The sequence below is a fragment of the Onychostoma macrolepis genome, chromosome 12, assembly GCF_012432095.1.
Source record: "Onychostoma macrolepis isolate SWU-2019 chromosome 12, ASM1243209v1, whole genome shotgun sequence".
NCBI lineage: Eukaryota > Metazoa > Chordata > Actinopteri > Cypriniformes > Cyprinidae > Onychostoma > Onychostoma macrolepis.
Window position 1 is genome coordinate 9,974,447 of NC_081166.1, and position 25,961 is coordinate 10,000,407.

The 25,961-nt window shown below is 37.6% G+C and overlaps 1 protein-coding gene across 1 annotated transcript in view; it reads left to right on the forward strand.

The window, feature by feature from the left end:
* The window catches only part of grin2cb (glutamate receptor, ionotropic, N-methyl D-aspartate 2Cb), a 54,536-nt gene extending 29,745 nt beyond the window's left edge, over window positions 1–24,791 (forward strand). The window contains exons 8-17 of the mRNA XM_058794282.1: window positions 260–374; window positions 8,381–8,592; window positions 13,273–13,441; window positions 16,109–16,262; window positions 16,628–16,753; window positions 17,625–17,854; window positions 18,751–18,911; window positions 19,316–19,503; window positions 20,044–20,276; window positions 21,180–24,791. Coding sequence (XP_058650265.1) covers window positions 260–374; window positions 8,381–8,592; window positions 13,273–13,441; window positions 16,109–16,262; window positions 16,628–16,753; window positions 17,625–17,854; window positions 18,751–18,911; window positions 19,316–19,503; window positions 20,044–20,276; window positions 21,180–22,559 — 2,968 coding nt within the window. The 3' untranslated portion in view covers window positions 22,560–24,791. The remainder of the gene's footprint in view (window positions 1–259; window positions 375–8,380; window positions 8,593–13,272; window positions 13,442–16,108; window positions 16,263–16,627; window positions 16,754–17,624; window positions 17,855–18,750; window positions 18,912–19,315; window positions 19,504–20,043; window positions 20,277–21,179) is intronic.
* Window positions 24,792–25,961: the final 1,170 nt, after the last annotated feature.

The following is a 25,961-nucleotide window of genomic DNA, read 5'->3' on the forward strand; positions in this document are numbered from 1 at the left end:
TCTATGAGACAAAGAGGATTAAAAGAGAGCGAATGAATACTGTAAATGTATTAGTGTCTGTACGCTCTGATTTATATTCATTTGACTTGGTGGAAGAAAAAAATTATAGGCTTGTATTTGAAATGTCCTCCTTTTTCTACCTAATAGTCTTCTGTCTCATTTCAGAGATGGATAAAATCCAGGCAATTGTACAGTCACTTAAAATTCAAATCTACTTTTTTTGGTCTACTAATTTAAAGCTGCTAAATTTGTTCTGCAGGCATATGCTAAATGTGTCATGGGAGTATAAGGACCTCTCCTTCAACGCTGATGGCTATCTCACCAATCCTTCCATGGTGATCATTGCTTTGGATCGAGAGAGACTCTGGGACAAGGTTAGTCTTATAAGAAGTAACAATAATAATGTTGAAACACTTCAGAGGGAACACACAGCTGGAGATACAGTCTCCCTGGTTGCAGTGCCCTAAAGTGTTTTACCTCTTCCTTATAGAAGTAAGTGGTTGGAAGTCATATCTCTCTATTTCTGGAACACCTATTAGAGTAACACTACAGGTCATACAGGTGCATCTCAATAAATTAGAATGTCGTAGAAAAGTTCATTTATTTCAGTAATTCAACTCAAATTGTGAAACTCATGTATTAAATAAATTCAATGCACACAGACTGAAGTAGTTTAAGTCTTTGGTTCTTTTAATTGTGATGATTTTGGCTCACATTTAACAAAAACCCACCAATTCACAAATTAGAATACTTCATAAGACCAATTAAAAAAAAACATTTTTAGTGAATTGTTGGCCTTCTGAAAAGTATGTTCATTTACTGTATATGTACTCAATACTTGGTAGGGGCTCCTTTTGCTTTAATTACTGCCTCAATTCGGCGTGGCATGGAGGTGATCAGTTTGTGGCACTGCTGAGGTGGTATGGAAGCCCAGGTTTCTTTGACAGTGGCCTTCAGCTCATCTGCATTTTTTTGGTCTCTTGTTTCTCATTTTCCTCTTGAGAATACCCCATAGATTCTCTGAGGGGTTCAGGTCTGGTGAGTTTGCTGGCCAGTCAAGCACACCAACACCATGGTCATTTAACCAACTTTTGGTGCTTTTGGCAGTGTGGGCAGGTGCCAAATCCTGCTGGAAAATGAAATCAGCATCTTTACAAAGCTGATCAGCAGAAGGAAGCATGAAGTGCTCCACAATTTCTTGGTAAATGGGTGCAGTGAAAAAACACAATGGACCAACACCAGCAAATGACACTGAACCCCAAATCATCACAGACTGTGGAAACTTAACACTGGACTTCAAGTAACTTGGGCTATGAGCTTCTCCACCCTTCCTCCAGACTCTAGGACCTTGGTTTCCAAATGAAATACAAAACTTGCTCTCATCTGAAAAGAGGACTTTGGACCACTGGGCAACAGTCCAGTTCTTCTTCTCCTTAGCCCAGGTAAGACGGCTCTGACGTTGTCTGTGGTTCAGCAGTGGCTTAACAAGAGGAATACGACAACTGTAGCCAAATTCCTTGACACGTCTGTGTGTGGTGGCTCTTGATGCCTTGACCCCAGCCTCAGTCCATTCCTTGTGAAGTTCACCCAAATTCTTGAATCGATTTTGCTTGACAATCCTCATAAGGCTGCGGTTCTCTCGGTTGGTTGTGCATCTTTTTCTTCCACACTTTTTCCTTCCACTCAACTTTCTGTTAACATGCTTGGATACAGCACTCTGTGAACAGCCAGCTTCTTTGGCAATGAATGTTTGTGGCTTACCCTCCTTGTGAAGGGTGTCAATGATTGTCTTCTGGACAACTGTCAGATCAGCAGTCTTCCCCATGATTGTGTAGCCTAGTGAACCAAACTGAGAGATCATTTTGAAGGCTCAGGAAACCTTTGCAGGTGTTTTGACTTGATTAGCTGATTGGCATGTCAATATAATTTTATTGAGATTGAATTGGTGGGTTTTTGTTAAATGTGAGCCAAAATCATCACAATTAAAAGAACCAAAGACTTAAACTACTTCAGTCTGTGTGCATTGAATTTATTTAATACACAAGTTTCACAATTTGAGTTGAATTACTGAAATAAATGAACTTTTCCACAACATTCTAATTTATTGAGAAGCACCTGTATAACGACTCAGAAATGTCAGTTGACTACATTGTACTTTAGTGGCATTGGGCGGTAGAGTATAGCACTGGTAATGCAAAGATTATGGATTTGAATGCCAGGGAATACAAAATTTTGGGGATGCACAACTATTTTCAACATTGATAGTAATAAACGTTTCTTGAACACCAAATTAACTTGTTAGAAGTTATTTTAAATTGTAATAATATTTCACAATATTACTGTTTTTCAGTGTGTTTTGATCAAATAAATGCAGCCTTGGTGAGCCTTATTTCAGAAACTTGTTTCAAAAATATTGTCATTCTATTGTCTTCTTTGCATCTTATTATAAGACATTGACAGCTATTTTTCTGATATGTTGGACCATTTCTATAACTTTTAGCTTTTATTGATTTGCAGATTTTCACATTAATACAACAAGAATCATAAAAGCCAGCTTCACAGGCTCCTCCAATGCTAGAGATTTATTACCATCCACACCAGGTCATGATGCAATTACACTTGGCTCTCTGAAACAGTCCTTTCTTCCTCACATGGCCAACCCTCCAGCACTTTGGCCTCTGTGATAGGGACATGTGTAGGCCGTCTGGCAATGTGTGAACACCACCTGACTACAAAAAGAGATTAGGGGAATAAATAGAGATCAAACTGACATCCAAATTTACATCCGGTCATCACACCCTCCTCTAGATGGATTAGAGGATACGGATATTAGAGGATGTGTGTTGTCGTCTAAGACTGAAATAAATATTACTGCGTAAATGCGCTCAGATTCTCAGTCCTGTTAATGGCAAGTAGATGGCAACTAAATTTAAGTTAAGTAACCTCATTTTGAGAATAGGTTTATGAACCTTTTCTGTAAAGTTCAGTGGCTGGATTCACTTTTTCTTTTCCATTTGCACCACTATTATATGTGGCATTTCAACAATCCAGTTTAACCAGCTACTGAATGTGGTGCAATTTAAATTAAATATTTAAATTAGGTAACTGTCATTCTTTTCAGCTCAAACAAGCCTCTTTCTATGTAAATTAGGCTCATATTGTGCTTTATTCACAAAAATCATAGCTTTTTGCACAGCAGAATTAACATTGCACTGTTAGCGGACGAATGTGGGAATTTAATTCAAAAGAGATGTTTAAGTACATTTTCTATTGATCGTGACAGTAGTAATTCATCAAATGACGATAAAATGATGGAGAAAACTGTTATAACTGGGCATATATCCAGCCACGCGTTGTCGACAGGTGAATTTTGCACTTTTAAAGAGCTGAATCAGGCATCTGGATCGCATTGGTGGAGCAATACTGTGCAGTTCAGGCTTAGTATGCTAGAGTCTGCTCTAGTGACATACAAATAGCGTTCAGCACAGATTTTGCAGGTGTGTTTGCTAATTTGCATAATTCCTTTAGTAAATTAAGCACTAAAACAATGCAGATAGTGTGTGCAAATAAACTGTGCAATTAGTGAGAGTAATTCGTACTCCTTGTTAACAAGTGCACGACAAGTAGAGTTACATGTGAAGGAGCTGCAAAGAGATTTCATAGATTTCTTTTCAATTCAGTATTTAGTTTTAACTCCCTTCTCTGGCCTTCACGGCTCACCTGACCCCCCCCTCTGTGTGACATAACAGTTTATCTATATCTGGTCACCTTGCTCTGTAGCCCCTCTCACGCTCCCATTGACACTCTCTGCACCGCCTCACTTTCCCATGCTGTGCACGCCCTGCTCATGTTGTGTGCTGAAGTCATTAGTGAGATGAATCATTGCTTCCCTATTTTAAAGTACAGGCATACTGACAGCACCGAGACTGTGTTTCTCTGCTGGAACCATGATAGTATCTCCAAGACAGACAAAGCCCAAATGACGCAGATCAATCTGTGGAAAACGCTGGTTTTAAAAATGTCCTTGTACATCTGTGTAATTAGTGTACAATTTTGAAGGAAATGTAAGAACAGTGGCTTCGCTTGATGTTCAATGCAAAGCATCTGGGTCCATAAGTGGCAGCCTGAAACAGTATGAAGCTTATTTGTTGTCCAAAAGTAAACAAAAACAATGCCATCTTTTGAGAATTCTGCCTAATTTGCTTTGCTTCTGACAAATATGTAGCGCTTGATGGGACGCTCTGCCTTTGACGTCAACAACCAGGCATATGGGAAGTATTGTAATGCTATTTTACTTGTATTAAAAGGTAATAAGGTAATTTTGCAGTTTAACTACCAAATTAAATGGTTAGTTGCATTTTATATTTGCACTGAATGTTTTTTACTTGCTTCCCACTGTCCCCCAGGATTTGGCAATTGGCAAAAAAATCCCTTTTTTTTAGGAAAAAAGGATGAAGCACGATCAACAATCTTATCACAGTTCTTTTTCATATTCATTTTTAAGACTATTTTACAAGTGACAGAGCAGTAATAACTGGTAGGCCCTACAAATAATATAAGTAAAAAGTTCTTAAACTTATTTAAGACAAGTAAACACAGCAAAGACACAAAAGACAAGCAATAGATATAGCAAATAAATACAATAGAACAAAGATACAAACCTTTCTTTTTCAGGTCTAACAGTATTCAGGTAAGAAATATTACAGAAATTGAATAAAGCAATCAAATGTAAAATACACTGCATGAACAAAATATACATTGATTTTTATTCAAGCTAATAGTGCTTTGAGTATTTGCATTCCACTCCATCTCAAAGTCAGGATTCAGTTCTCTTTCATGGTTTATCTCTTTGCTTTCAACCATGTTTCTTTATTGCTCTAATGTGTTAACTTTACAAAGTTCTGTCAATTGAGTATATTTACATATGGTCATAAATAGCACACATTTGGTCATGATCTCCATGATTCGTTTGAAAAGTAGAACGTGGGCATCTTCACAATTCAAAATCGTCCATCCCTACACTCTGCAACCTTTCAGAACAAACCTGGGATCCTTTTTCGGCTGCGACTTGCCAGTTGAGAATCACTGCAATCGACAAAATGCTGTTGTAGTTCAAGTACATGATGACTTGGTTTAGTGTTGGACAGACATTGGCTTTTGAACATCTCTGTTGAAGCATCCCAGGTATGCTAGGCAGCTGTAAAACGAAATAGGCTATTCCAAATAACAGATATCTACTCCGACCGAAATCTGGCTTGCACCTTAGAACACGAATAGAATACCCTGCTATTACAGCCATTATATTCTGCTGAATTACTATACCTCTCACTTTCACTACACGGCCTATTTCAGGCTGAAATTGCTCACTAAAACAGGCAGAAATAACTGCTGGGCTTTGTCTGGATTCATTCTTGACATATAAAGAACAGTTTCAGAACACCCTCATTTAATGTGCAAATAAAATGTTCTTTAGTGCTCTTGTCATCATTGCTAATGATCAGATGTGATGTGCCACTGGGCTGTCATGTTATTCACACCTGGAGTCCGGAGATTGAATCTATTTGTTCTGCTGAAGTTTATGAATGATTCTTCAATAAATCCCTGTTGCCGAGGCTTATCACGCTCACTTCCCCTCACAGCTAATACCATAACCAAACATGGATTACAATTCCCAATCCGAAAAGCCTCCGCTGCATTTGGGAAATGCTGTCAAACAGCTGCTGCACAATTAGTGGCAACACTTTCCTGTTTTTTGTCGTAAAACGATATGCAGCGGTGGACCCATTTTTTGGCTCTTTTACGTTTTTCTAAAAAACATGATGCAAAAATGGCTTGGGAATACAGATGCTAAACTATTTGCTCAAATCGAGCAGCTGGGGTCACACATTCAAGAAGTAGTCAAGTAATAACAACACCAGCTAATGGACTGCAGCTTTTAGATTTTAGGAGTATATGTTCTTCTGTCAAAACAGGGTCCCAGGAATGGACAGCAGATCTGTACTTCTTCCCCTTTGGTATTTGGGTGTGACGCATGAATCCTTGGGAAATTTTAGCAGAGGCGTCTCTGCAACCAGCTCTCCATAGTCTCTTTTAAGCTGAGCTGGACCAGTGGGTTGAGCTCTCTCTGGATAATAGGGCTTTTCCACAGTCTACAAACAGCTCTGTAAAGATTCCCCGTGAGCCTCTGAGCCCTGGGAGATTTACAGCTTTGTGCAACACCTTCATTACTGGAGTAGTATAAATTCTAACCATTATTACAAATTCATTCCAAGTTCAGAGGGAAAACCTAAACAATCAGAGCAATAAAAGAGAATAACATAAGAAAGCTTTGGGATATTTGATTATACATCACGCTGATGGCGCGACAAACGAATAACATATCGTATTGAACAGCAGATGAAAAATACAACATACCCCTGAGGAAGACACCATGAATTGGACTTTGGAACATTTTCCTTTATCACTCCTGTCGTTTGCTTGAATGTTTGTGTGTGGTTTTACCTCTCGAAAGGTCTTAACAAGGATAAAATAGAAAACTGAAATGACAAACATTGTGTCTTAAACCTATAAAACCAAGCAAATGTCTTCTAAATTATCAACATGATCAAATCTTGCTGAAAAACCTTCCATGCCTTCTGTTGTCTGACTTTTTTAGCTAGTAAAATGTGAACTTTCTGATCGTTACATGTCCACAAAAAAAAAAAAAAAAAACTACAGAGCTTTTATCTTAAAACTAAGCATTTAAATATAATCTTACTAAGGCATACAGCGGGTAAAATAAGTATTGAACACGTCACCATTTTTCTCAGTAAATATATTTGTAAAGGTGCTGTTGACATGAAATTTTCACCAGTTGTCTGTAACAACCCAAGTAATCCATACATGCAAAGAAAACAATACAAATAAGTTCAGAAATTAAGTTCTGTTTAATAAAATGGAATGACCCAGGGAAAAAGTATTGAACACGCTTACTGAAATTGATTTAATACTTTGTTCAAAAGCCTCTGTTGGTAGTGACAGCTTCAAGACGCCTCCTGTATAGAGAAACTAATCGCATGCATTGCTCAGGTGTGATTTTGGCCCATTCTTTCACACAAACAGTCTTCAAATCTTGAAGGTTCCATGGGCCTCTTCTATGAACTCTGATCTTTAGTTCTTTCCATACATTTTCTATTGGATTCAAGTCAGGTGATTGGCTGACCATTCTAGCAGCTTTACTTTCTTTCTCTGAAACCATTTGAGAGTTTCCTTGGCTGTGTGCTTGGGATCATTGTCTCGCTGAAATGTCCACCTTCATCTTCATCATCCTGGTAGATGGCAGCAGATTTTTATCAAGAATGTCTCGGTACATTTTTCCATTCATCCTTCCTTCAACTATATGAATTTTGACATTGCTATACCATGATGTTTCGGATGTGCCATTTGACTTCCAAACATGGTGTGTATTATGGAATCCAAAGAGTACAATTTTTTTGTCTCATCTGACCAGACTATATTCTACCAGTATTTCACAGGCTTGTCTAAATGTTATGCAGCAAACTTTAAACAAGCTTCAACATGCTTTTTCTTCAGCAATAGAGCCTTGCGTGGTGAGCGTGCATACAGGCCACAGCGGTTGAGTGCATTACTTATTGTTTTCTTTGAAACAATTGTACATGCTAATTCCAGGTTGGCTCTTGGATAACTCTTCTGATCATTCTTTTTACTCCTCTGTCAGAAATCCTGCGAGGAGCACCTGGTCGTGGCCAATTTATGGTGAAATTATGTTCTTTCCGCTTCCGGATTATGGCTCCAACAGTGCTCACTGAAACATCCAGAAGTATAGAAATCCTTCTGTAACCAATGCCATCAGTGTGTTTTGCAACAATAACTTTGCAAAGGTCTTGAGAAAGCTCTTTGCCTTTACCCATCATGAAATGTTCCTTGTGTGACACGTTGGTCATGAGACACCTTTTTATAGGCCATCAGTTGGGACTGAACCAACTAATATTAATTTCCACTGACAAGGGGCAAGATTGTTTTCTAATTACTGATAGATTTCAGCTGGTGTATTGGCTTTCCATGCCTCCCTTTCTTCATGTGTTCAATACTTTTTCCATTTTATTAGACGGAACTTATTTGTTTTGCTTGCTTTGTATGTATGGATTACTTGGATTGTTACCGACATCTGGTGAAAATTTCATGTCAACTGCACCTTTAGAAATATATTTACTGAGAAAAATGGTGATGTGTTCAATGCTTATTTTACCCGCTGTATTGTGAAAAATGATATTTATATGCATTTTATGCAAGTAGTCTGCTATACTGTTATAAATATATAATTGATTTACATCATAAGCTCAGAATTTCATCTTTTCACCTCTTCTGAATCCCTCCACAGGTAGGAAACTGCGAGGGAGGGATTCTGCAGATGCGATACCCTGTATGGCCCCGTTTCGGCAGCTTCCTGGAGCCCGTGTCTGACAACCGCCACCTGACTGTGGCCACGCTGGAGGAGAGGCCTTTTGTCATCGTGGAGAGTGTTGATCCTGCCACAGGCACTTGTGTGCGCAATACTGTGCCGTGTCGTCGGCAGTCCAACAGGACTGAAAGGTACATCTGTGAATGTGACTTCAAAAGGTCAACATCTGTGGCTGTTGTTTATGAAGATATTCCTCAAAGGGCTTGTTTATGATATCAGTATCTAGAAACTTTTATAAAGAGCACAGGCTCCACATTAGATCATCCTCTCTCTGGTGCACATGCAAACGTACTAATTTGATTACATTGATCCTAAAAATGAATGGTCTCTTATTAAGGGGAGCAATAAAGAGTGTCCACTGGATGGATTGTACCCACTACAGCGATAATAGGTACGCATTAATAATTATAAAAATAAGCGACAGCAACCTTTTCACTTTCTAGAATGAGTCACCGTACAAACACAAACAAGAACATCTGAAACCGAGAAAGAGTTTTACTAAACATTAGGTAAAAACATCTAACATTCAGTATTATGTATTTGCCATCTTTTTCTGATATTAGAAAACAAGAAAAAACAGAGTCTGCTAATTAAAAAGAAAAGTCTAATAAACCCTACACAAAATTGGCAAACATCCCCATTTAGCAATATGCTGTGAGAGTCACTTAGCATATGCAACTTGTTACAGTCCAGCAAGCTTATTACACACTTTATTGGGGTGTTGCATCTGCGAGCTTGTAGAGAGTTCAAAATGCAGCTAATTACCTTACAAGAGTATTATTTAAAGGCGTAGTTCACCGAAAAGAAAGTTATTTGCATGACTTAGAAGAATCTTAATGCAGTTCTTATTCATAAACAGTTTTATACTCCAAAAATGGTGACAAAGCTTGAGAAATGGTATGATTGGATCATTGAGTCAATAAGCTCACTTAAAAAGGTAATTTATGTCATTTGTATAGATATAACTGAGTCCTGTTTGTTCATGTGAACATCACCTTAGAGCAAAAGCTTGTTAAAAAGTCTTACTAGGATTTTTTTTAGTGTTTCTAAAAATGGAAATGAGACCCAACTTAAGCACCTTGGAGGCTCCCAAACTCAGCTACTAAATTTTAGTGCGCTTGTGAATGCCACCAGTCTCATCTTCATTTACCAGAGGGCTTAATGATTTAAACAAGCTAACTGGATTGAAGACCCCAAACCTATTATTAGGAATTGTTTTGCTCATTCCAGCAATTAATCCCTCAACCCTCCTTGCCCTAGGCATAAACTTGCAATTTAAAATCTGTAACTCCTTGATCACAGTAATTTGCTTTCTTCTGTCGGTGGATTTCCTAGACGTGAACGGTAAAATAGTGTAATTTGAAAAGTTTTGTCTTTTGGTTCCCTCAGGTTAATGAAAGCAGGTTCAGTGAATTGTGCAGTTCTGGAGGTAACACATGGTGAGTGAGGAGTGTGTCGTGCCCAGAGAGAGAGAGATGACAGGCTCATTATGGCTCCATGCTGAGGGGAGAGAGTGTAAATAAATCATAAAGCAGAGTAATCACCCCTTGGGGAGCATGTGATGGCTGAGGGGGAAACAATGATCAATAACCATAATGGTGACGTTCTGCTGTGGGCCCATCACACACCTTCATGCTAATTGGCACTGGTGTTCAGGAAGTTCTGGAAAGTGTGACAACTGCTTTTAATTGGACCTAAGGTAACAATAGGCATTTCATGTGTGAGTGAATTTATGAGCTTATTATATAATGAGTCCCAAATCTTGTCTACAAATGTGTTTTACATATGTTAATTAGTCACTGGATTTGGCATAAAGTATATATGCCAAAATATGGTTGGGGAGACCAGGGTTTGTTGCCACAAACAGTTTATCTCAGTAACTTTAGGGTTTTGAGACAAAAGTTAAATTGCACAAACAGGTTTTCTGTAGCGGTGGCTTTGTATGTTGGTTTCAAACACTCTCTCTAAGCTTAAATTTCAACATTTTGCCCTAATGTGTCACTGCCATACATTAAGACAAGATTCAGCTTGTTGATCAGCAGATCGCATTGTTTAATAATGCTGTTGTTTTATAGCATATAGCAACATTTGTTCTATTTCATAAACTTTAGATATAATAGACTATAATTATAATTTATTTGTAATTTATCAATTTAAATATCTAAATATCTAAAAGTTAGATTTTTTGGTCCCACTTTATTTTAAGGTCTTGCTATTAACAAACCATTAACTATGACTTTTGCCTCAAAAAACTCCTAATTTGCTGCTTATTAATAGTTTGTAAAGTAGTTGTTAAGTTTAGGATTAGGGATGGAATATGGTCATGCAGAATTTGTTTTATAAGTACTAATAAACAACCAGTATGTTAATAATAGGCATGCTAATAAGCAACTAGTTAATAGTAAGAATTGGTCCCTATACTAAATTGATAAAAAAAAAAAAATTTTAATTAAATACTTATTTAGCAAGGAATTAACTTTTTCACATCCTGAAAAAGTATTCCGGTTTCTACATAAAAATATTAAAGCGCACAAATGTTTTTAACATTAATAATACAAAATGTTTCTTGAGCACCAAATTAGCATATTAGATTTCTGAAGGATCATGTGACACTAAAGATTGAAATATTGGCTGCTTTGCCATCACAGGAATAAATTACATTTCAAAATAGAGTACAGTTGTTTTAAATTGTAATAAAATGTAACAATATTACTAATAGTTTTTACTGTATGTTTGTAATAAAAGCAGCCTTGGTGAGCAAAATATACTTTTCTCACTTACCCCAAACTTCTAATTGATAGTGTGAACTATAGGTCTCCACTATATATGGTATATTCTTTCTAAAGTCAGCACCACTGGAGCATTCAGTGCAGTCACTGGAATTTATCATGCCACGTATATATCAAGGTCAGCAGACTGTGGCACTAATGTGGCGCTGTGTTTGGATATGAAATGCATTAGTCCACTACAACCAGATCGATGTGCTACACCCATTTCTGCAATAGATAGGTCAAGCCACTGTCTCATTCAGCTGCAGTGGTTTCACAATAACTGACTGTACGCCAATGATAACAGAGATCCATATTACTCAATGTACTATACTGTAATTAACTTTGTTTTAAGGAAAAATAATTGATTGGCACTACCTAGGCATTAAGTGTGTTCATGTGCCTGTGTCCATTATGCCAGGAAACAGACTGCTGCTCTTTGACACCAACTTTCTCTTCATCTCTGTCCCTTGTGCTTCATGTCTGTGTATGTGTTTGACTGATTAAACAGCTCATCCTCAATTCGCAGCCCACTTAACCCAAAGCGCCAGCACCGTTTGCAGGTGGTGAGACAGACTAGAACAGAGACAGGCTTGTTTATGTTACGTCCAGACCGCTTGCAGAGGGAGACTCTCATCTTTCCAAACACTTCATTTGTCTTTCTTTGTTATGGTTGCTGCCAGTGCCGCACACCCTGCATTGCTGGCCCTCCGCCCCAAGTCCACTCCCCGAACTGCTCATTGCGCTGGAGGTCTGGGGAGGTTAGAGGTGATGTATCATTATTGCTCTCAGAGATTCTCTGCTGAGTGCCTCCAGCATCTAACGGTTAATGGAGGCCATCGCTTTGTTTCAAGCATTTTATTGTGAATGCTCACAACCAAGACGCCGTTTCTGTAGATTCTGGGCTACAGGTTTTTAAATTACAGCCGTTTGCGGAGGAGAGCCATTGTTTATTTGCTTTTTGAGTCTGTATATATCTGTTATGTATAGAAGTTTATTTCTGCCACAGAATAAAAAAAGAATAATAATTGTAAATGTGACTTTTTGTCTTACAACTGAGACTTTTTTTAAAGATATAAAATCTGAATTGGAAGATATAAACTAGCAAATCTGAATTTGTATCTCATAATTCAGACTTTTTCAGAGTTTATATCTTAGAACTGTGAGATATAAACACAAAATAGCAAGATAATAACAATTCTGTTTATATCTTGCAATTTCTTTTCTCACAGTTTGAGTTTATATCTCGCAATTCAGATTTTTTTCTCACAATTCTGAGATATAAACTAAGAATAGCAAGATATTAACTCGCAGTTCAATTTTGTACTCAACTCAGAATTGTGATGTATGAAGTCAAAACTGTAAGATATGAACTTGCACATCTGAGATTATATCTCAAAGTTCTGCAAGGAAATTGTGAAAAAAAAGTCACCATTACTTTTTTTTTCTTTTTTATCCTGTGGTGGAAATAAGATTACATAAATATGTGCTTAAGGATATAAGGTAAACACAATTATGTAAACTCCTCAGGTCAGTAAAAGAAAAGTCATCAGATGTACAATACTATAGATAGCATTTTACCTTTGTATATGAAGTATTCCGATGTTCTTAATATTCTCTTTTGGCAGCACAGATCATTTCCTCTTTCCGTATTCATGTCTGTATTATTCCAGTTATATTTAATTAGCCTTTCTGTCATAATCTTTCTTGCAGATGTGTGTCACACCATATATTTTGCCCTAGAACCATAAAGCTTTGATACTCTTCACCAAATGTTGAATGGAAGCATGTGAGACTTAACCTTTTTAACCATGGTTCCAGATTGGGTTAAAGGAATAGTCACCTAAAACAAAGTACAAGGTTACAAGGAACATGGACTAAAGAGTGCAAGCTTCAAAAAGGATTCAGAAGCATAACAGTAGCAATATAAAAGGGGTCCATACAATTTGCTCACGTAAAGTTATCATTTGGCTTCATTTACCTTTGTTGTTTTTAAAAATCGTAATAAATGTTTTGTTTTTTGTTTTTTTTTCATATGTGCAGTATAACAGGTCACACTGAGCCTTACACCAAACTCTGCTGCAAAGGTTTCTGCATAGACATCCTAAAGAAGCTCTCACGCACCATCAAGTTTTCATACGACCTTTATCTGGTCACAAATGGGAAACATGGCAAGATGGTCCGTGGCATCTGGAATGGGATGATTGGAGAGGTATGAAATGGCACATTTTCTCTCTCTCGCTTTTTCTCACATAAACGCACTCACACTTCAAACATGTCAACAGTTCAGAGCTCATGGGAAATGAGCTAAATTAACATCTGAGAATATAAAAATAAAACAGTTTACAGCGTGATACGAAAAATAAATCGGCTTCCTATGACAGTGTCAACGCGCTTTTCCTAACATTACTCACACCCTGTTTTCTTTCTGTATTTAACAGATCTCTGAAACCTCCAATTATTTGCAGCTAAAGTTGTTAAGGGCATTCATGGAGCATAACTGGCTTTAAAATGCGATCTTGACACATTTCATCCTGTGACCTCCTGCTGCGTGTAGTGTCACTTAATCCGGTGGTTAAGTGTCTTCCACAGCTGCTGATCACTTCATCGGTTCTCATCACCTGCATCTTCTCACACGCTGATGAGTTTAAAGATAGCAAACCCTCGCTCCACATACAAGGCTTAAATGCTTTTCACACTGCGTGAGAAATAAATCATTAAATGAGATAAATACTGATTATATAATAGCTAGATAGTAATTCCGGACTGACATGAGTGTGATATACGGAATTTTTGTTTATGAGGCTGATTGCGGGTGACGGCAAAACAAATCTGTCAACACTGATTTGCGATGTTACAAGTTGTGTGATGACAGGGCTAGTGGTTCGTGTCCATTTCTATTCCTTGAAGAAATTGGAATCTGGAAACCAGTGGCTATTATAGCAACCGTCTTAATTGTGATATCCACAAAAACATTCAGTACTATGTCATATTTATCGTGGGAATTGACATGGCTGACACTGATGTACAAGACACCTATATAAGACAGAGGTCTATTTCACTCTTATGAGTCAGTATACATTACATACATACAGAGCTGGGTAGATTACTTACAAATTGTAATCCGTTACTGATTCCAGATTACATGACAGAAATTGTAGTCAGTAACGTAATCCGTTACATTACACATTTTAGGTAATATAATCAGATTACTTTTGGATTACTTTTAGATTACTTTTGACTTAACTCGTTTATGACATTGATTTAAACGGGATTATCTTGTACCATAATGATGTAAAAAAATGCAAAGAGTAAGAAAATTTGTTCCATACATTGTAATTTACAACATGAAGTGTATTAAACATTATTACATCAAGGTTTCCCAAACTAGGGTTCGTAAAGGAACTCCAGGGCGTTTATGAGTTTAATGAAAAGCTAACAATTAATTAAATCATAAAAAAATTCAAATTAAAATAAATCATTTTAAAACAAAGTCCCTTTCAAGGAAAGTCTCTTCACTCGGCGGCCATATTTGCAATGCCTCCAGGCAGCTCATACAAGACGAATCCTGAAATCTCAAAAACTGCTCGCTGAACTCGCAATTAAATTACACGTCAAATCAGCAACAAAAATCTGAAATTAATTGACCTATGAATGTTGTTTCTTATGTTCAAATAGCATTTAAAAAGCTTATTTTTCAGGCTAGACCAGCCAATGCGCATGCACAGACATAAGGTGCTTATAACTGTGCATGCGCATTGGCTGGTCTAGCCTCAGATTTCTATGGGAACCGGAGCTTCTAACGGCCGCTGCAGTGAATGCCTGCATTACATGTAAATAAAAAATAATGGGAATATATGCATTTTAATGAGTTTGAAAGACAAAAGCCATCCAAAGGCATAATAATACATGGTTAAAAAAACCCTACAGATAAAATATTTGTAAATCCAGTGGTCAAATGTTGTATCACTACCTGACTAGTCTATGTGTGAATGTCCACAAAACTGGACTTTCTGAATGTATATAATCGGTAGGCTATTTTAGAAAGGAAAATTTAAAAGATGAAAAAGAGAAATTAGGGAGAATCTGAATAATTTATTGCTAATGTGTGAATAATATGTAATCATGTAATCCATAAAAAAGTAACTGTAGTCTGATTACGGGTATTTTAAAATGTAACTTACTCTTATTACAAGTACTTAATTTTTGGAATCTGATTACGTAATCCAGATTACATGTAATCAATTACTACTCAGCTCTGCATACATATATGTATTATACACTACCATTCAAATGTTTGGGGTTGGTAAGATTTTTTTTTTTTTTAATGTTTTTGAAAGAAGCCTCTTGCTGCTTCTGCTCTATTTGATCAAATATACAGTAAATACAGTACTATTATTGCAGTTTAAAATGAAATATTTTCTATTTGAATATATTTTAATATGTAATTTATTCTTTTGATGGCAAAGCTGAATTTCAGCAACCATTATCCCTGTCTTCAGTATCCCATAATCGTTCTAATAAAAACACTCTAATATGCTGATTTGGTGCTCAAATAACATTTCTTATTAATATCAAAAAATTGTGCTGCTTAATACTTTAATCAATAGAAAGTTCAACAGCATTGATTTGAACTTTTCTTATAATGTAAGTCTTTGGAACTTTTAATCAGGTTAATGCATCCTTCCATACTATCTGCCGTGTTAACCTTGCCTTGTGGCTTTATTGTTCCCTGCCGAAAAGTGACAAAAGTACTTTATTAATTGTCTAGAAGTAAGTTCTCCATTGAACGTGTAACCAAATTTGTGTGAGGCCCCCAGTATTTTGGTATGCCACTGATGACTGCCTAAAGTTTTCACTCACTTTCTCCTTGTTCAAGGTCTTCTACAAGCGTGCAGATATGGCAATTGGCTCGCTTACCATCAATGAGGAGCGGTCAGAGATTGTTGACTTTTCAGTGCCATTCGTGGAGACTGGAATTAGTGTTATGGTGGCCAGAAGCAATGGAACAGTCTCACCTTCTGCCTTCCTGGGTGAGAAGTCATCATTAGCCATCTATTTCCAAGACCACCTTCACATAGACTATGAGAGATGCTTGCAGGCAGTGTTAAATGTTTCCTACCAGAGGTGGTTTTGATTAGAATGTTAATAAATCAAGAATAAATCCTAGACAGGGAAAACATGTTCTTCTGAATTGTAAACTCTGCACACAAAAAAAGCATTTTGACACTGCGAAACTGCTAATTTGTTCATTATTTATGCTAACTGCACAGCATTTACATCACAAACAAAAACAAGTTACAAGTTATGTACAAAATCGTAGTCAGTTAATTAGATAATTTTGTATTTTTACAAGGACTTCTGTGAACCGAAACGTGCCTTTCTCTCTGTCTTGCAGAGCCTTACAGTCCAGCCGTGTGGGTTATGATGTTCGTAATGTGCCTGACTGTTGTGGCAGTCACCGTGTTCGTGTTTGAGTACTTCAGCCCTGTTGGCTACAACCGGAGCCTTGTCAGTGCCAAAGGTCAGCCTTGTTTTTTCAAACAGTATTCTCTCTATCAGACACAAAGCTCTAGGAGAGGAAGAATAGTTGTGGACGCAGCCTAATCAATCCACATAAGCCGAGCTGACAGGGTGTGTACTTGTCTCCTAGTGTAAAAGGTCATTTTTCGGAGGTTTAATTAACGTTTGTCGCTTTGCTAATTTGACTTTGATTGATTGCTTGGCTTTTCTGTGGCTGTGTGTTAGACACAAGAACCACATTAAGAACTGATGTCAAGGTGGAACTAGAAAAGAAAGTTTGCCCATGTGGACTGATCTGTTACTAATTCAATCGAAAGAGACAGAACATCTGTTATATAGGACGTACATGTGCATTATATAAATCATTCTAATTTGCCGATTTGGTGCTTAAGAAACATTTCTTCACTGTAAAAACTGATAAGTTGACTTAACTTAAAAAAATTGAGGAAACCCATTGCCTTAAAATTATTAAGTACATAATAATTAAAAAAAAAAAGTTAAGTGAACTTGACAATTCAATTAACTTATTTTTTTAAATTATCATTTACCATTTTAAGGCAACGGGTTTCCTCAATTTTTTAAGTTAAGTCAACTTATTACTTTTTACAGTGTTGTAATCAATGTTGAAAACAGTTGTGTTGCTTTTTTTGTGGAATCTGTGATATTTGTATTTAGGATTCTTTGATGAATAGAAAGTTCAAACGAACAGCATTTATTTGAACTAGAAATAATTTGTCCTATCACCTTTGTTTTATTGTATCCTTGCTGAAAACTTTTGATTTTATATCATTTAATCATATTATTTTATATTCATATTTATTATTATAATTACATTTTATTTTATGTATACAATCAATGTACCTCTCTTACAGCCCCTGGGGGTCCAACCTTCACCATTGGGAAGTCTGTCTGGCTCCTGTGGGGAATCGTCTTCAACAACTCTGTTCCTATTGAAAACCCCAAAGGCACGACCAGCAAAATTATGGTCCTGGTCTGGGCTTTTTTTGCTGTCATCTTCCTCGCCAGCTACACAGCCAATTTAGCTGCCTTCATGATCCAAGAGCAGTACATTGACACTGTGTCTGGACTTAGTGACAAAAAGGTAAGTGTTATGTAATTGTAAATGAGCCGTATGACACTGATGCTGTATTTGGGTACCTTTTGATGTGTTCTGTGTGTGTAACAGCAAATATGGCCAAAAAAAAAAAAAAAGTTCTAAAAGGAAGTTGAAAGGAAAGGCCTGGTTACACCTAGTATCCATATTTAGTATGTTAAATATTAAACAAGATATTAAAATGAATCATGCTGTGATAATTTGTCAACTTTTTATAAGACAAAAGCTTGACTAAAATCAGTAAATTGGCACCTTTCAAAGTTCCCTATCACTGATGTCTCAAAGATAATATTAGGATCACTAACATTTCTGTTCATTGTTTTTCATAAGAAAACACTATAAGCAACAGAAATCAAATCAATAAGCAACAGAGTTATGAATTGGACCTCAGGGAAGAACAACAACAGATTAATCGTTCATAGATTAAAAAAAACACAAACACAAGTGCTTGGAGCCATGCTAATAGATGCTGGAAGCAACATAATATAGTAGTGTTATAGAATGCATATTTCTGTGTTGTTGAACATTCTGCTTCCTGACTCCTTAATCTCATGCATTGTTGGCAAGAATTTGACAAGCTTTGACGAAAAATAGCAGTATTGTTTAATATAGTCACTTAGTGCGAATTACTTTATCCCTTATTCAGTCTAATGTGCATAAATATAATTGAATTATTGCCAACAGTCCAAATGCATGAATCAGTGAGGAGAAAAACATAAGAGCAATACTTTTTATATCTTTCCCCAAGGTCACTACCACCCGGGCAGTAGGTGATTCTGTGTAAAGTCCATGTAATCTGTGTTGATCTACACTATTAAGGTTAAGCCGCAACCTGCCTCATGCAGCTAAACAATTGAAATGCCATCTATTCCTTTTTGTTTCAGTTTCAAAAACCCCAGGAACATTATCCTCCTTTTCGCTTCGGGACAGTCCCAAACGGCAGCACAGAGAGGAACATTCGAAGCAATTACCCTGACATGCACACCCACATGATAAAATACAACCAGAAGGGAGTGGAAGAAGCTCTCAACAGCCTTAAGACAGGGTGGGCTTCAGCAATAACACTTTATGTGTGTGTGGTTGTGTGGAAGAATTCGCTAAAAAGTTGCTATGGTGGTACCATTTACATGGTATTTCAAGATGTTACCATAGCACATGTACAAAAACATGGTACTTTCATGTTCATTTGGTTAATAGTCTGTAATGAGATTTATTCCATTGGTCATTATAGGCATCATTTAGAAGCAATTCTGTTAGATATTTTCGAGTTGCAGAGATCTAAGGTCAGTGAAACGCTGGTGGAAAACAGCTAAGCATAAATAATGTATCGCTCACCATTTGTCAAGGAAAAAAGGGAGTATAAATTAACAAGTGCTAATTATTTACTTGACATAATTACGTGTAATTATTAAGCCATTTGCCTTGGGCTCATTTCTGTCCTCTGTGTAGGAAGTTGGACGCCTTCATATATGATGCAGCAGTTCTTAATTATATGGCTGGCAAGGATGAGGGCTGCAAGCTGGTCACCATTGGTAGTGGAAAGGTGTTTGCTACCACAGGCTACGGCATTGCTCTGCAGAAGGACTCCCGCTGGAAGCGCCCCATAGACCTGGCTCTCCTCCAGTTCCTGGGAGATGGTAAATTGCACTTGGGGGACCGGAACTGGTCCACACTTAATATCCTCTGCCCCAGCATGGAAGCTATCACAATCCCATCTTACTGTAAAAAAAAAACAAAAAAACAAAAGAATTGAGAGGTTACATATGAAATGTCAATGCAAGCTACAGACATAAGAGAGCCTCTACTGAACAGTAGAAATGGACTCTGTTTTAAAACCTAAAGAGCTACCTTGCTGCCTAGTGCACTTTTTTTTTTTTTTTTGTATTGAGTTGAATTTAATCGTATTTATTTATTAAATTTTATTTTATTTATTTTATTTTTTTCACATTTAACACAATGCTTTCTGCAACGGCCTTCACCCTGAAGAGTCAAAAGACTTAGTTAGCATTTTTTTGGAACAGCCAACACACAATGATGTCTAGGTCAGCAGCTTACTAGGTTTTGGAGCAGAGCACATATGTGGTTCTTACAGTGTCCACTTGTTTCTGTCATAGTAGAGTAGTCTTTGACTGCCGCTGTTTCTGGCATTGTTCCTGACCCTGTTTCCTTTCATGCAGGGGACACACAGAGACTGGAGACAGTATGGCTGTCTGGAATATGCCAGAATGAGAAAAACGAGGTCATGAGCTCCAAACTAGACATAGACAACATGGCAGGTGTCTTCTACATGTTGCTCGTGGCCATGGGCCTCAGCCTGCTGGTCTTTGCTTGGGAACATTTACTTTACTGGAAACTGAGGCACTCTGTCCGCAAGTCTGATCACTTAGACTTCCTGCTGGCCATTAGCAGGGTAAGATTTCATTTCTGATTTACATTTCAATACAGTTTTTTTAGATTTAGACAATGCAATGATAATTAGGGCTGGGTATTAATAAAGATTCTAACTTAATTCAGTTCCAGTTTTTATTTGGTTTGATTTCAGTTAATTTGAGTATATCGCCATTTTGCTCACATACACTACCATTTAAAAGTTCTAAGTATTTTTTTTTTTTTTTTCAATAAAATACTTTTTCAAAATACTTTATTCAACAAGGATGCAGTCAATTGATTAAAAGAAGCAATAAACACATTTATAATGTTACAAAAGCTTTCTATTTCAAATAAATGCTGTACTTTTGAACTTTTCATCAGACATTGATAATAAGATGAAATGTTTCTTTTTTTGAATGTTTTCTGATCAAAAATAAATTCTCTAATCTCTCTGTAAATGCTGCAAATTATGTAGGGCAATGTTTCAGACTGATTTAAACTTGTTTTTCAAACTACTACACTTAACTATTAACTATTAAATACTACTACTACTATTAAAATAACTGATTTATTAGAGTCATTTGTTTTATGAATTGTGCAACACTGGCATTTTATACTGGTAAAATATTTTTACCCGGCCCTAATTCATAATGCATGTCTGTTGCATTTTAGCTGCTTGTTATGTTTAGGTAAATTAAGTATAAGCACATTATTCTAATAAAAATCATAAAATAATTCACCATAAGGAAGCACATTAAACATTGGCATGAAACACTTAACTGATTTTTTTCTCACAAAAACATCATCTGTTATATTAATCCTTATAATGGTGAAAAATATTGCAGTGACATCAATGAATTCAACGAAATGCCCAGAAAATAACATTTCACTGTAGGAATCCACAATCACTGTTCACTGAACATTATAATGCTTTACATTTCAGGGCATATACAGCTGCTTTAATGGCGTCGAAGATATTGGCAGATCTACCAGCATACAGAATCCAGATATCACGGCCAATTACGCCCAGGCCAACATGCTGAAAATGCTGCAGACAGCCAAGGACATTGTCTCCTCAGCCAAAGTGGAAAACTCATTGGATAACGCCACCAAGACCATTGAGAACTGGAGTCGACACAGCGGCAGCCTGCCAGCACGTATCCCATTGGTGACAACGACTGAAAAAGTTCCTGGTCACTTCTCTTACATTTCTAATGTCACAGAGAACCACATACCTCACATGCAGCGTTCCATAACTCCACCTTTCACGCAACACACCAAAACCACTAGCCCACCTCCAATGATAAACCACAGAGTCTTAACACGGCCCACTCCACTTCGCTACACACTTCCCGCCAGGACTAGGGGTCTCTATGACGGTATGCTTCCTGTATCCAGTCTGAGCACACCTCATCTAGCCATGCATGATCCTCCATCCGACCTGGTCCGTCCTGGTTCTTCCTTTGTTCCATATAGAGACATCTACACTGAACACCACAAGCCTTGTCACAGCGACTTCTCAGATGCCGTCAGGCGGAAAAAGAGACCCCAGAATCTCTTGGTGGAGTCCATGGATCTGAGGGGGCTTCACGATTATAAAAACCAATCAACATGTCATAACGAAGCAAACAGTTTTGCTGAAAACCACCTATCCTCATCCTTCAACGAAAATCCTTTTGCAGCTGCGGACACAGCTTGTAATTCCTGTGTCAAAACGTACTTTAACCCCACATTCGATAACATACCTCTGATAGGGAAAAGGAAGCTCCATCGCAGACCTTCGTTCCTGAAAGCCACTTGGGGTCCCGACAGAGTTCGGTTCCCAGGTGACAGACCCACTGCCGCAGCCTCCCCACATGTAACTATACCCGACCTATTCCCTTGTGTGGACGTACACGGACGGGTAAGGAACACCCTGTGTTACACCCAGCCGATGGATCACAACTACCTTCATGCCTTCCGGCGAAACTCCAGGAAAAGTCAGAAGCTCAGACACAGCCAGTCCACAAGGCTTCCCTCCTACAAAGAAGCGATTTTCCACAACGTGGCAGCTGTCAGAAGGGCGTCCAGTTTGGTACATAGACCCTACTCCTACCCAGAGCTGCCAGTCTACCAGAGCCCACTGTCATATGGACCTGCTGAATTATGCAACATCTTCCCATGCATGGGACATCCCAGTGACAGTGTATATGGAGGGTATAGGGCACCCACACACCTACAGAATGATCATCTAGTGCCTGTTCCAGGCAGCAGGGTGGTTCATAGCAGCCCTATTGTGCCCATGACATGGGGCAGAATTTCCAGTCTGGAATCAGAGGTTTGAACTTCTCCTTCCATGTGCCAATTATAAACTATTTGGCCTACGAGCTTCTAATGACCAATAAAATGACTTCGCCTTTGACTTGAGCAGAAACACAAACCATGTTACTGGTTTTCGTTTGTTTTTGTTATTTAATTATTTATTTTATTTAAAATTCATTTTAAATTTTATTTTTTAAAGTGCAATAATGTAATAATTGAAGGAAGTATTTAAGGAAATAGTCAAATCCATTCTAAATTTTGAATGGATGAATGAATGGACATGTAGAACTGTAAATGATTAGATCTTATCTCCTTAGTCCGCAAAATGCAATATATTGCTATATGTACTGGACTGGATGAAAGATTTTTTCTTCAAAGATTGTAGTAGAGTCACTAAACTATATGAAGTGTTCATTTTGAAGTACATTTGGTATTATACACTATGTAATTCTCTGTGATACTGAATTTTGTAAACACTTTAGACATAGTGTCCGATATTTTTTATTTTAACAGCAGGGCTATATAAGTGGATTTTTTCAGGCTCTAACGTTCCCTTTCTGTCTCTCGTTCAATGTCCAATCTCCTCTCGCTCTCTCTCTCTCTCTGCTGTGAGTGGGCTTTTGAAGAAGAGCAAATTGAATGGTACTCTAATATTAGCATCATCAAGGATCTTCACACTTTAATAAATCACAAAGGACCATCAGTTAGTCCTTTGTAACTGCTGTCTTCTTTAGATGGCTGACGGATATAACTCTTTGAACACTGCCTTTTATATGCAGAGCCATGGCGTATTTTTAACAGGGATTGGCTGTTTGCAGTTGTGACACGACGGAAAGACACATTACTTTAATAATATCCAAAAAAAAAAAAAAAAAAATTCTGCTGCCTGCCACCCATAAGATCAGGTTTAGGGCAGTTTCGCTGTTGGCGTTGGACAACTGCTATCAAGTCTGTTTGACCTGCATACTGAACCTCACATACCCACGAGGAAATCTGTCTGTGCCTCAAAATAAACTTGCGATGCTCCAGAGTGTGAAAGGATGAGAGCGAGAGAAGGATGGTGCAACGGATGGAAAAGAAGAGAAACAACAAGGAAATGAGAAACCACACTTCCTTCAGTTGGGATTTAAGCTACAATATCTGAATGTTTATGAGCTCATGAGGCTCATTTGAGGTTGTCATAAGAGTCTCATTAAAGCAACTCTGTGGAGTGATTATACAGGAGGACGTGTTACCAAAAAGTGTCCTTTACTCTAGGATTTCATTATGTCGGCTGTCTCCACCGCACGGCGTTCTTGCAATGCGCAAGGTGACCTAGGCTGGGGTAATTATGCTGTAAGGCTTTTGTTATCTCCTGATAAGAAGCCTTCTTTTCAAGCGGCGAGTGAGGAGCATTTGAGAATCTAAACATCGAGAAACTTTACATTTTTTCATCACGAGCTTTTCTTTGTTATTGCCGTATTACAGTTCATAGTGCGGCAGCAGTGATTTAATCTTCAATACTGCCAGCGTGCACAGATAGATTTATGTACCGCAGGATAATTGTACTTCTTTCATAATGTTTCTGCCAGTTCTGTGACATCAAAAAAGAGGCCTGCTGCAGAACGACACACATTTCATTTTCATAAAAAAGGAGAGGCAGGCTACAGCCATCATCATCATCATCATCCAAGCAAAGTCTTATTTCTCTGTGTTCCTGAAAAGCATATTATTGAATGATCTTGCGAGTTGATAAATGATTCAATACATGCATATAAAAACATCAAGGGAGGCTAGGGATCGTCCTCTGGTAGAAATAAGCAGCAATATATCAACGCCACAGGTAGCTGTGGTGAAAAATGAAATGCATTTAAAAGTCAAGGGGGCTTGGTCTCATCCAGCCATGAAAAAGATGCAATGGAATGACTAGGCAGACGCATGTTTTCGAAACATTAATAATTCACATGTTCATTTGAATGTGTTTGATCATTTTAAAGATTTGTTTGCCATTCAGCCCTCTTGGAATCACCCTGGGCATCTTTTTCCACTCAAGTGATAATAAGAGTAGTATTTTTATGATTTTTATGATATTATGAAAATTCTTCACTTCACAAATCGTCATGTAACAGATTAAAGAAATAGTTCACCCAAAATGAAAATATGCTGAAAATGTACTCACTCTCAGGTCATCCAAGAAGATTGATACTTGATGTTTCTTCATTGGAACAGATTTGGAGAAATTTAGCATGAAATAATTTGCTCACCAATGGATCCTCTGCAGTGAATGGTGCCGTCAGAATAAGAATCCAAACGGCTGATAAAAACATCACAAATAATCCACTAATAATCAACACATCTCCAGCCTTGTGAAGTGAAAAGCTGAATTTTTGCAATAAACAAACCCATAATTGAGACATTTTAACATTAAACTTTGCTTCTGGCTAAAATATAAGTCCTCTATCCATAATATTGCTTTCTCCTGTGAAAATATCTATCCCCTGTTGTGCTCTCACAACAAAATCCTATGACATATTTGTTTATAACTGTTTTGGGCTGTTTTTGCTTGTAAATGGTCCTTGGTTTTGCATATTTCTCTCCTGATTCAGACGAGACGACTGGAGCAAGAAATATGGGTAGAGGAAGTAACAGCAAGTTAAAAATTTGATTACTTGTGGATTATTGTGATGTTTTTATCCGCTGTTTGGACTCTTATTCTGACGGCACCCATTCACTGCAGTGGATCTATTGGTGAGCAAGTGATGTAATGCTCACCGTGATGTAGTTGGATCACCATTTTTTTTTTTCCTTGGGTAAACTATTTCTTTAAATGTGATATTTTGACTGAAATGGTATTTTCCCGCCCGCCAATAATCTTTATTTATAACTTTGAAAATCATTTTGACATTGTATTATCACAGTGCCGTTATTGAAAGAAAGAGAAACAAAGGAAAGGACTGTAGAGAAGGAGGAAAGAAAATGCACACATTTACAGACACGCTCAGAATAAAACAATTACTCACACCTGCACTGTCACGCCTTCATATCATTGCATTTCTCTGAAGCATCATTTCAGTGCTGCAAATTGTCCCAGATGCTGCTGGTCACCTTGAGCCAAGGGCTTCACAGCCTGGCGGGAGAGGAGGAAAGGCGATGGAGAAAGACACCACAGAGAGGCTGGCAGTCTGAAATCCCATCAATTAACAACTGAACAGGCTAATAAACACATATGTTAACTCACTGCCCGCCCGCAAACAACAATGACCAACTGAAAATATATATCTGTTTTTATACTCTGTGTTCTGTTGCAAGCCTATCAGTACGGTACTGAATGTGGTTACAACATGAAAGATGTAAGTTAATGTAGGTTAACACACAATCACAAGTACATTGTCTGCACTGAGCGTATCCAAATCAAATGAGGTGATTTTATCAAGTTGCTAGCACA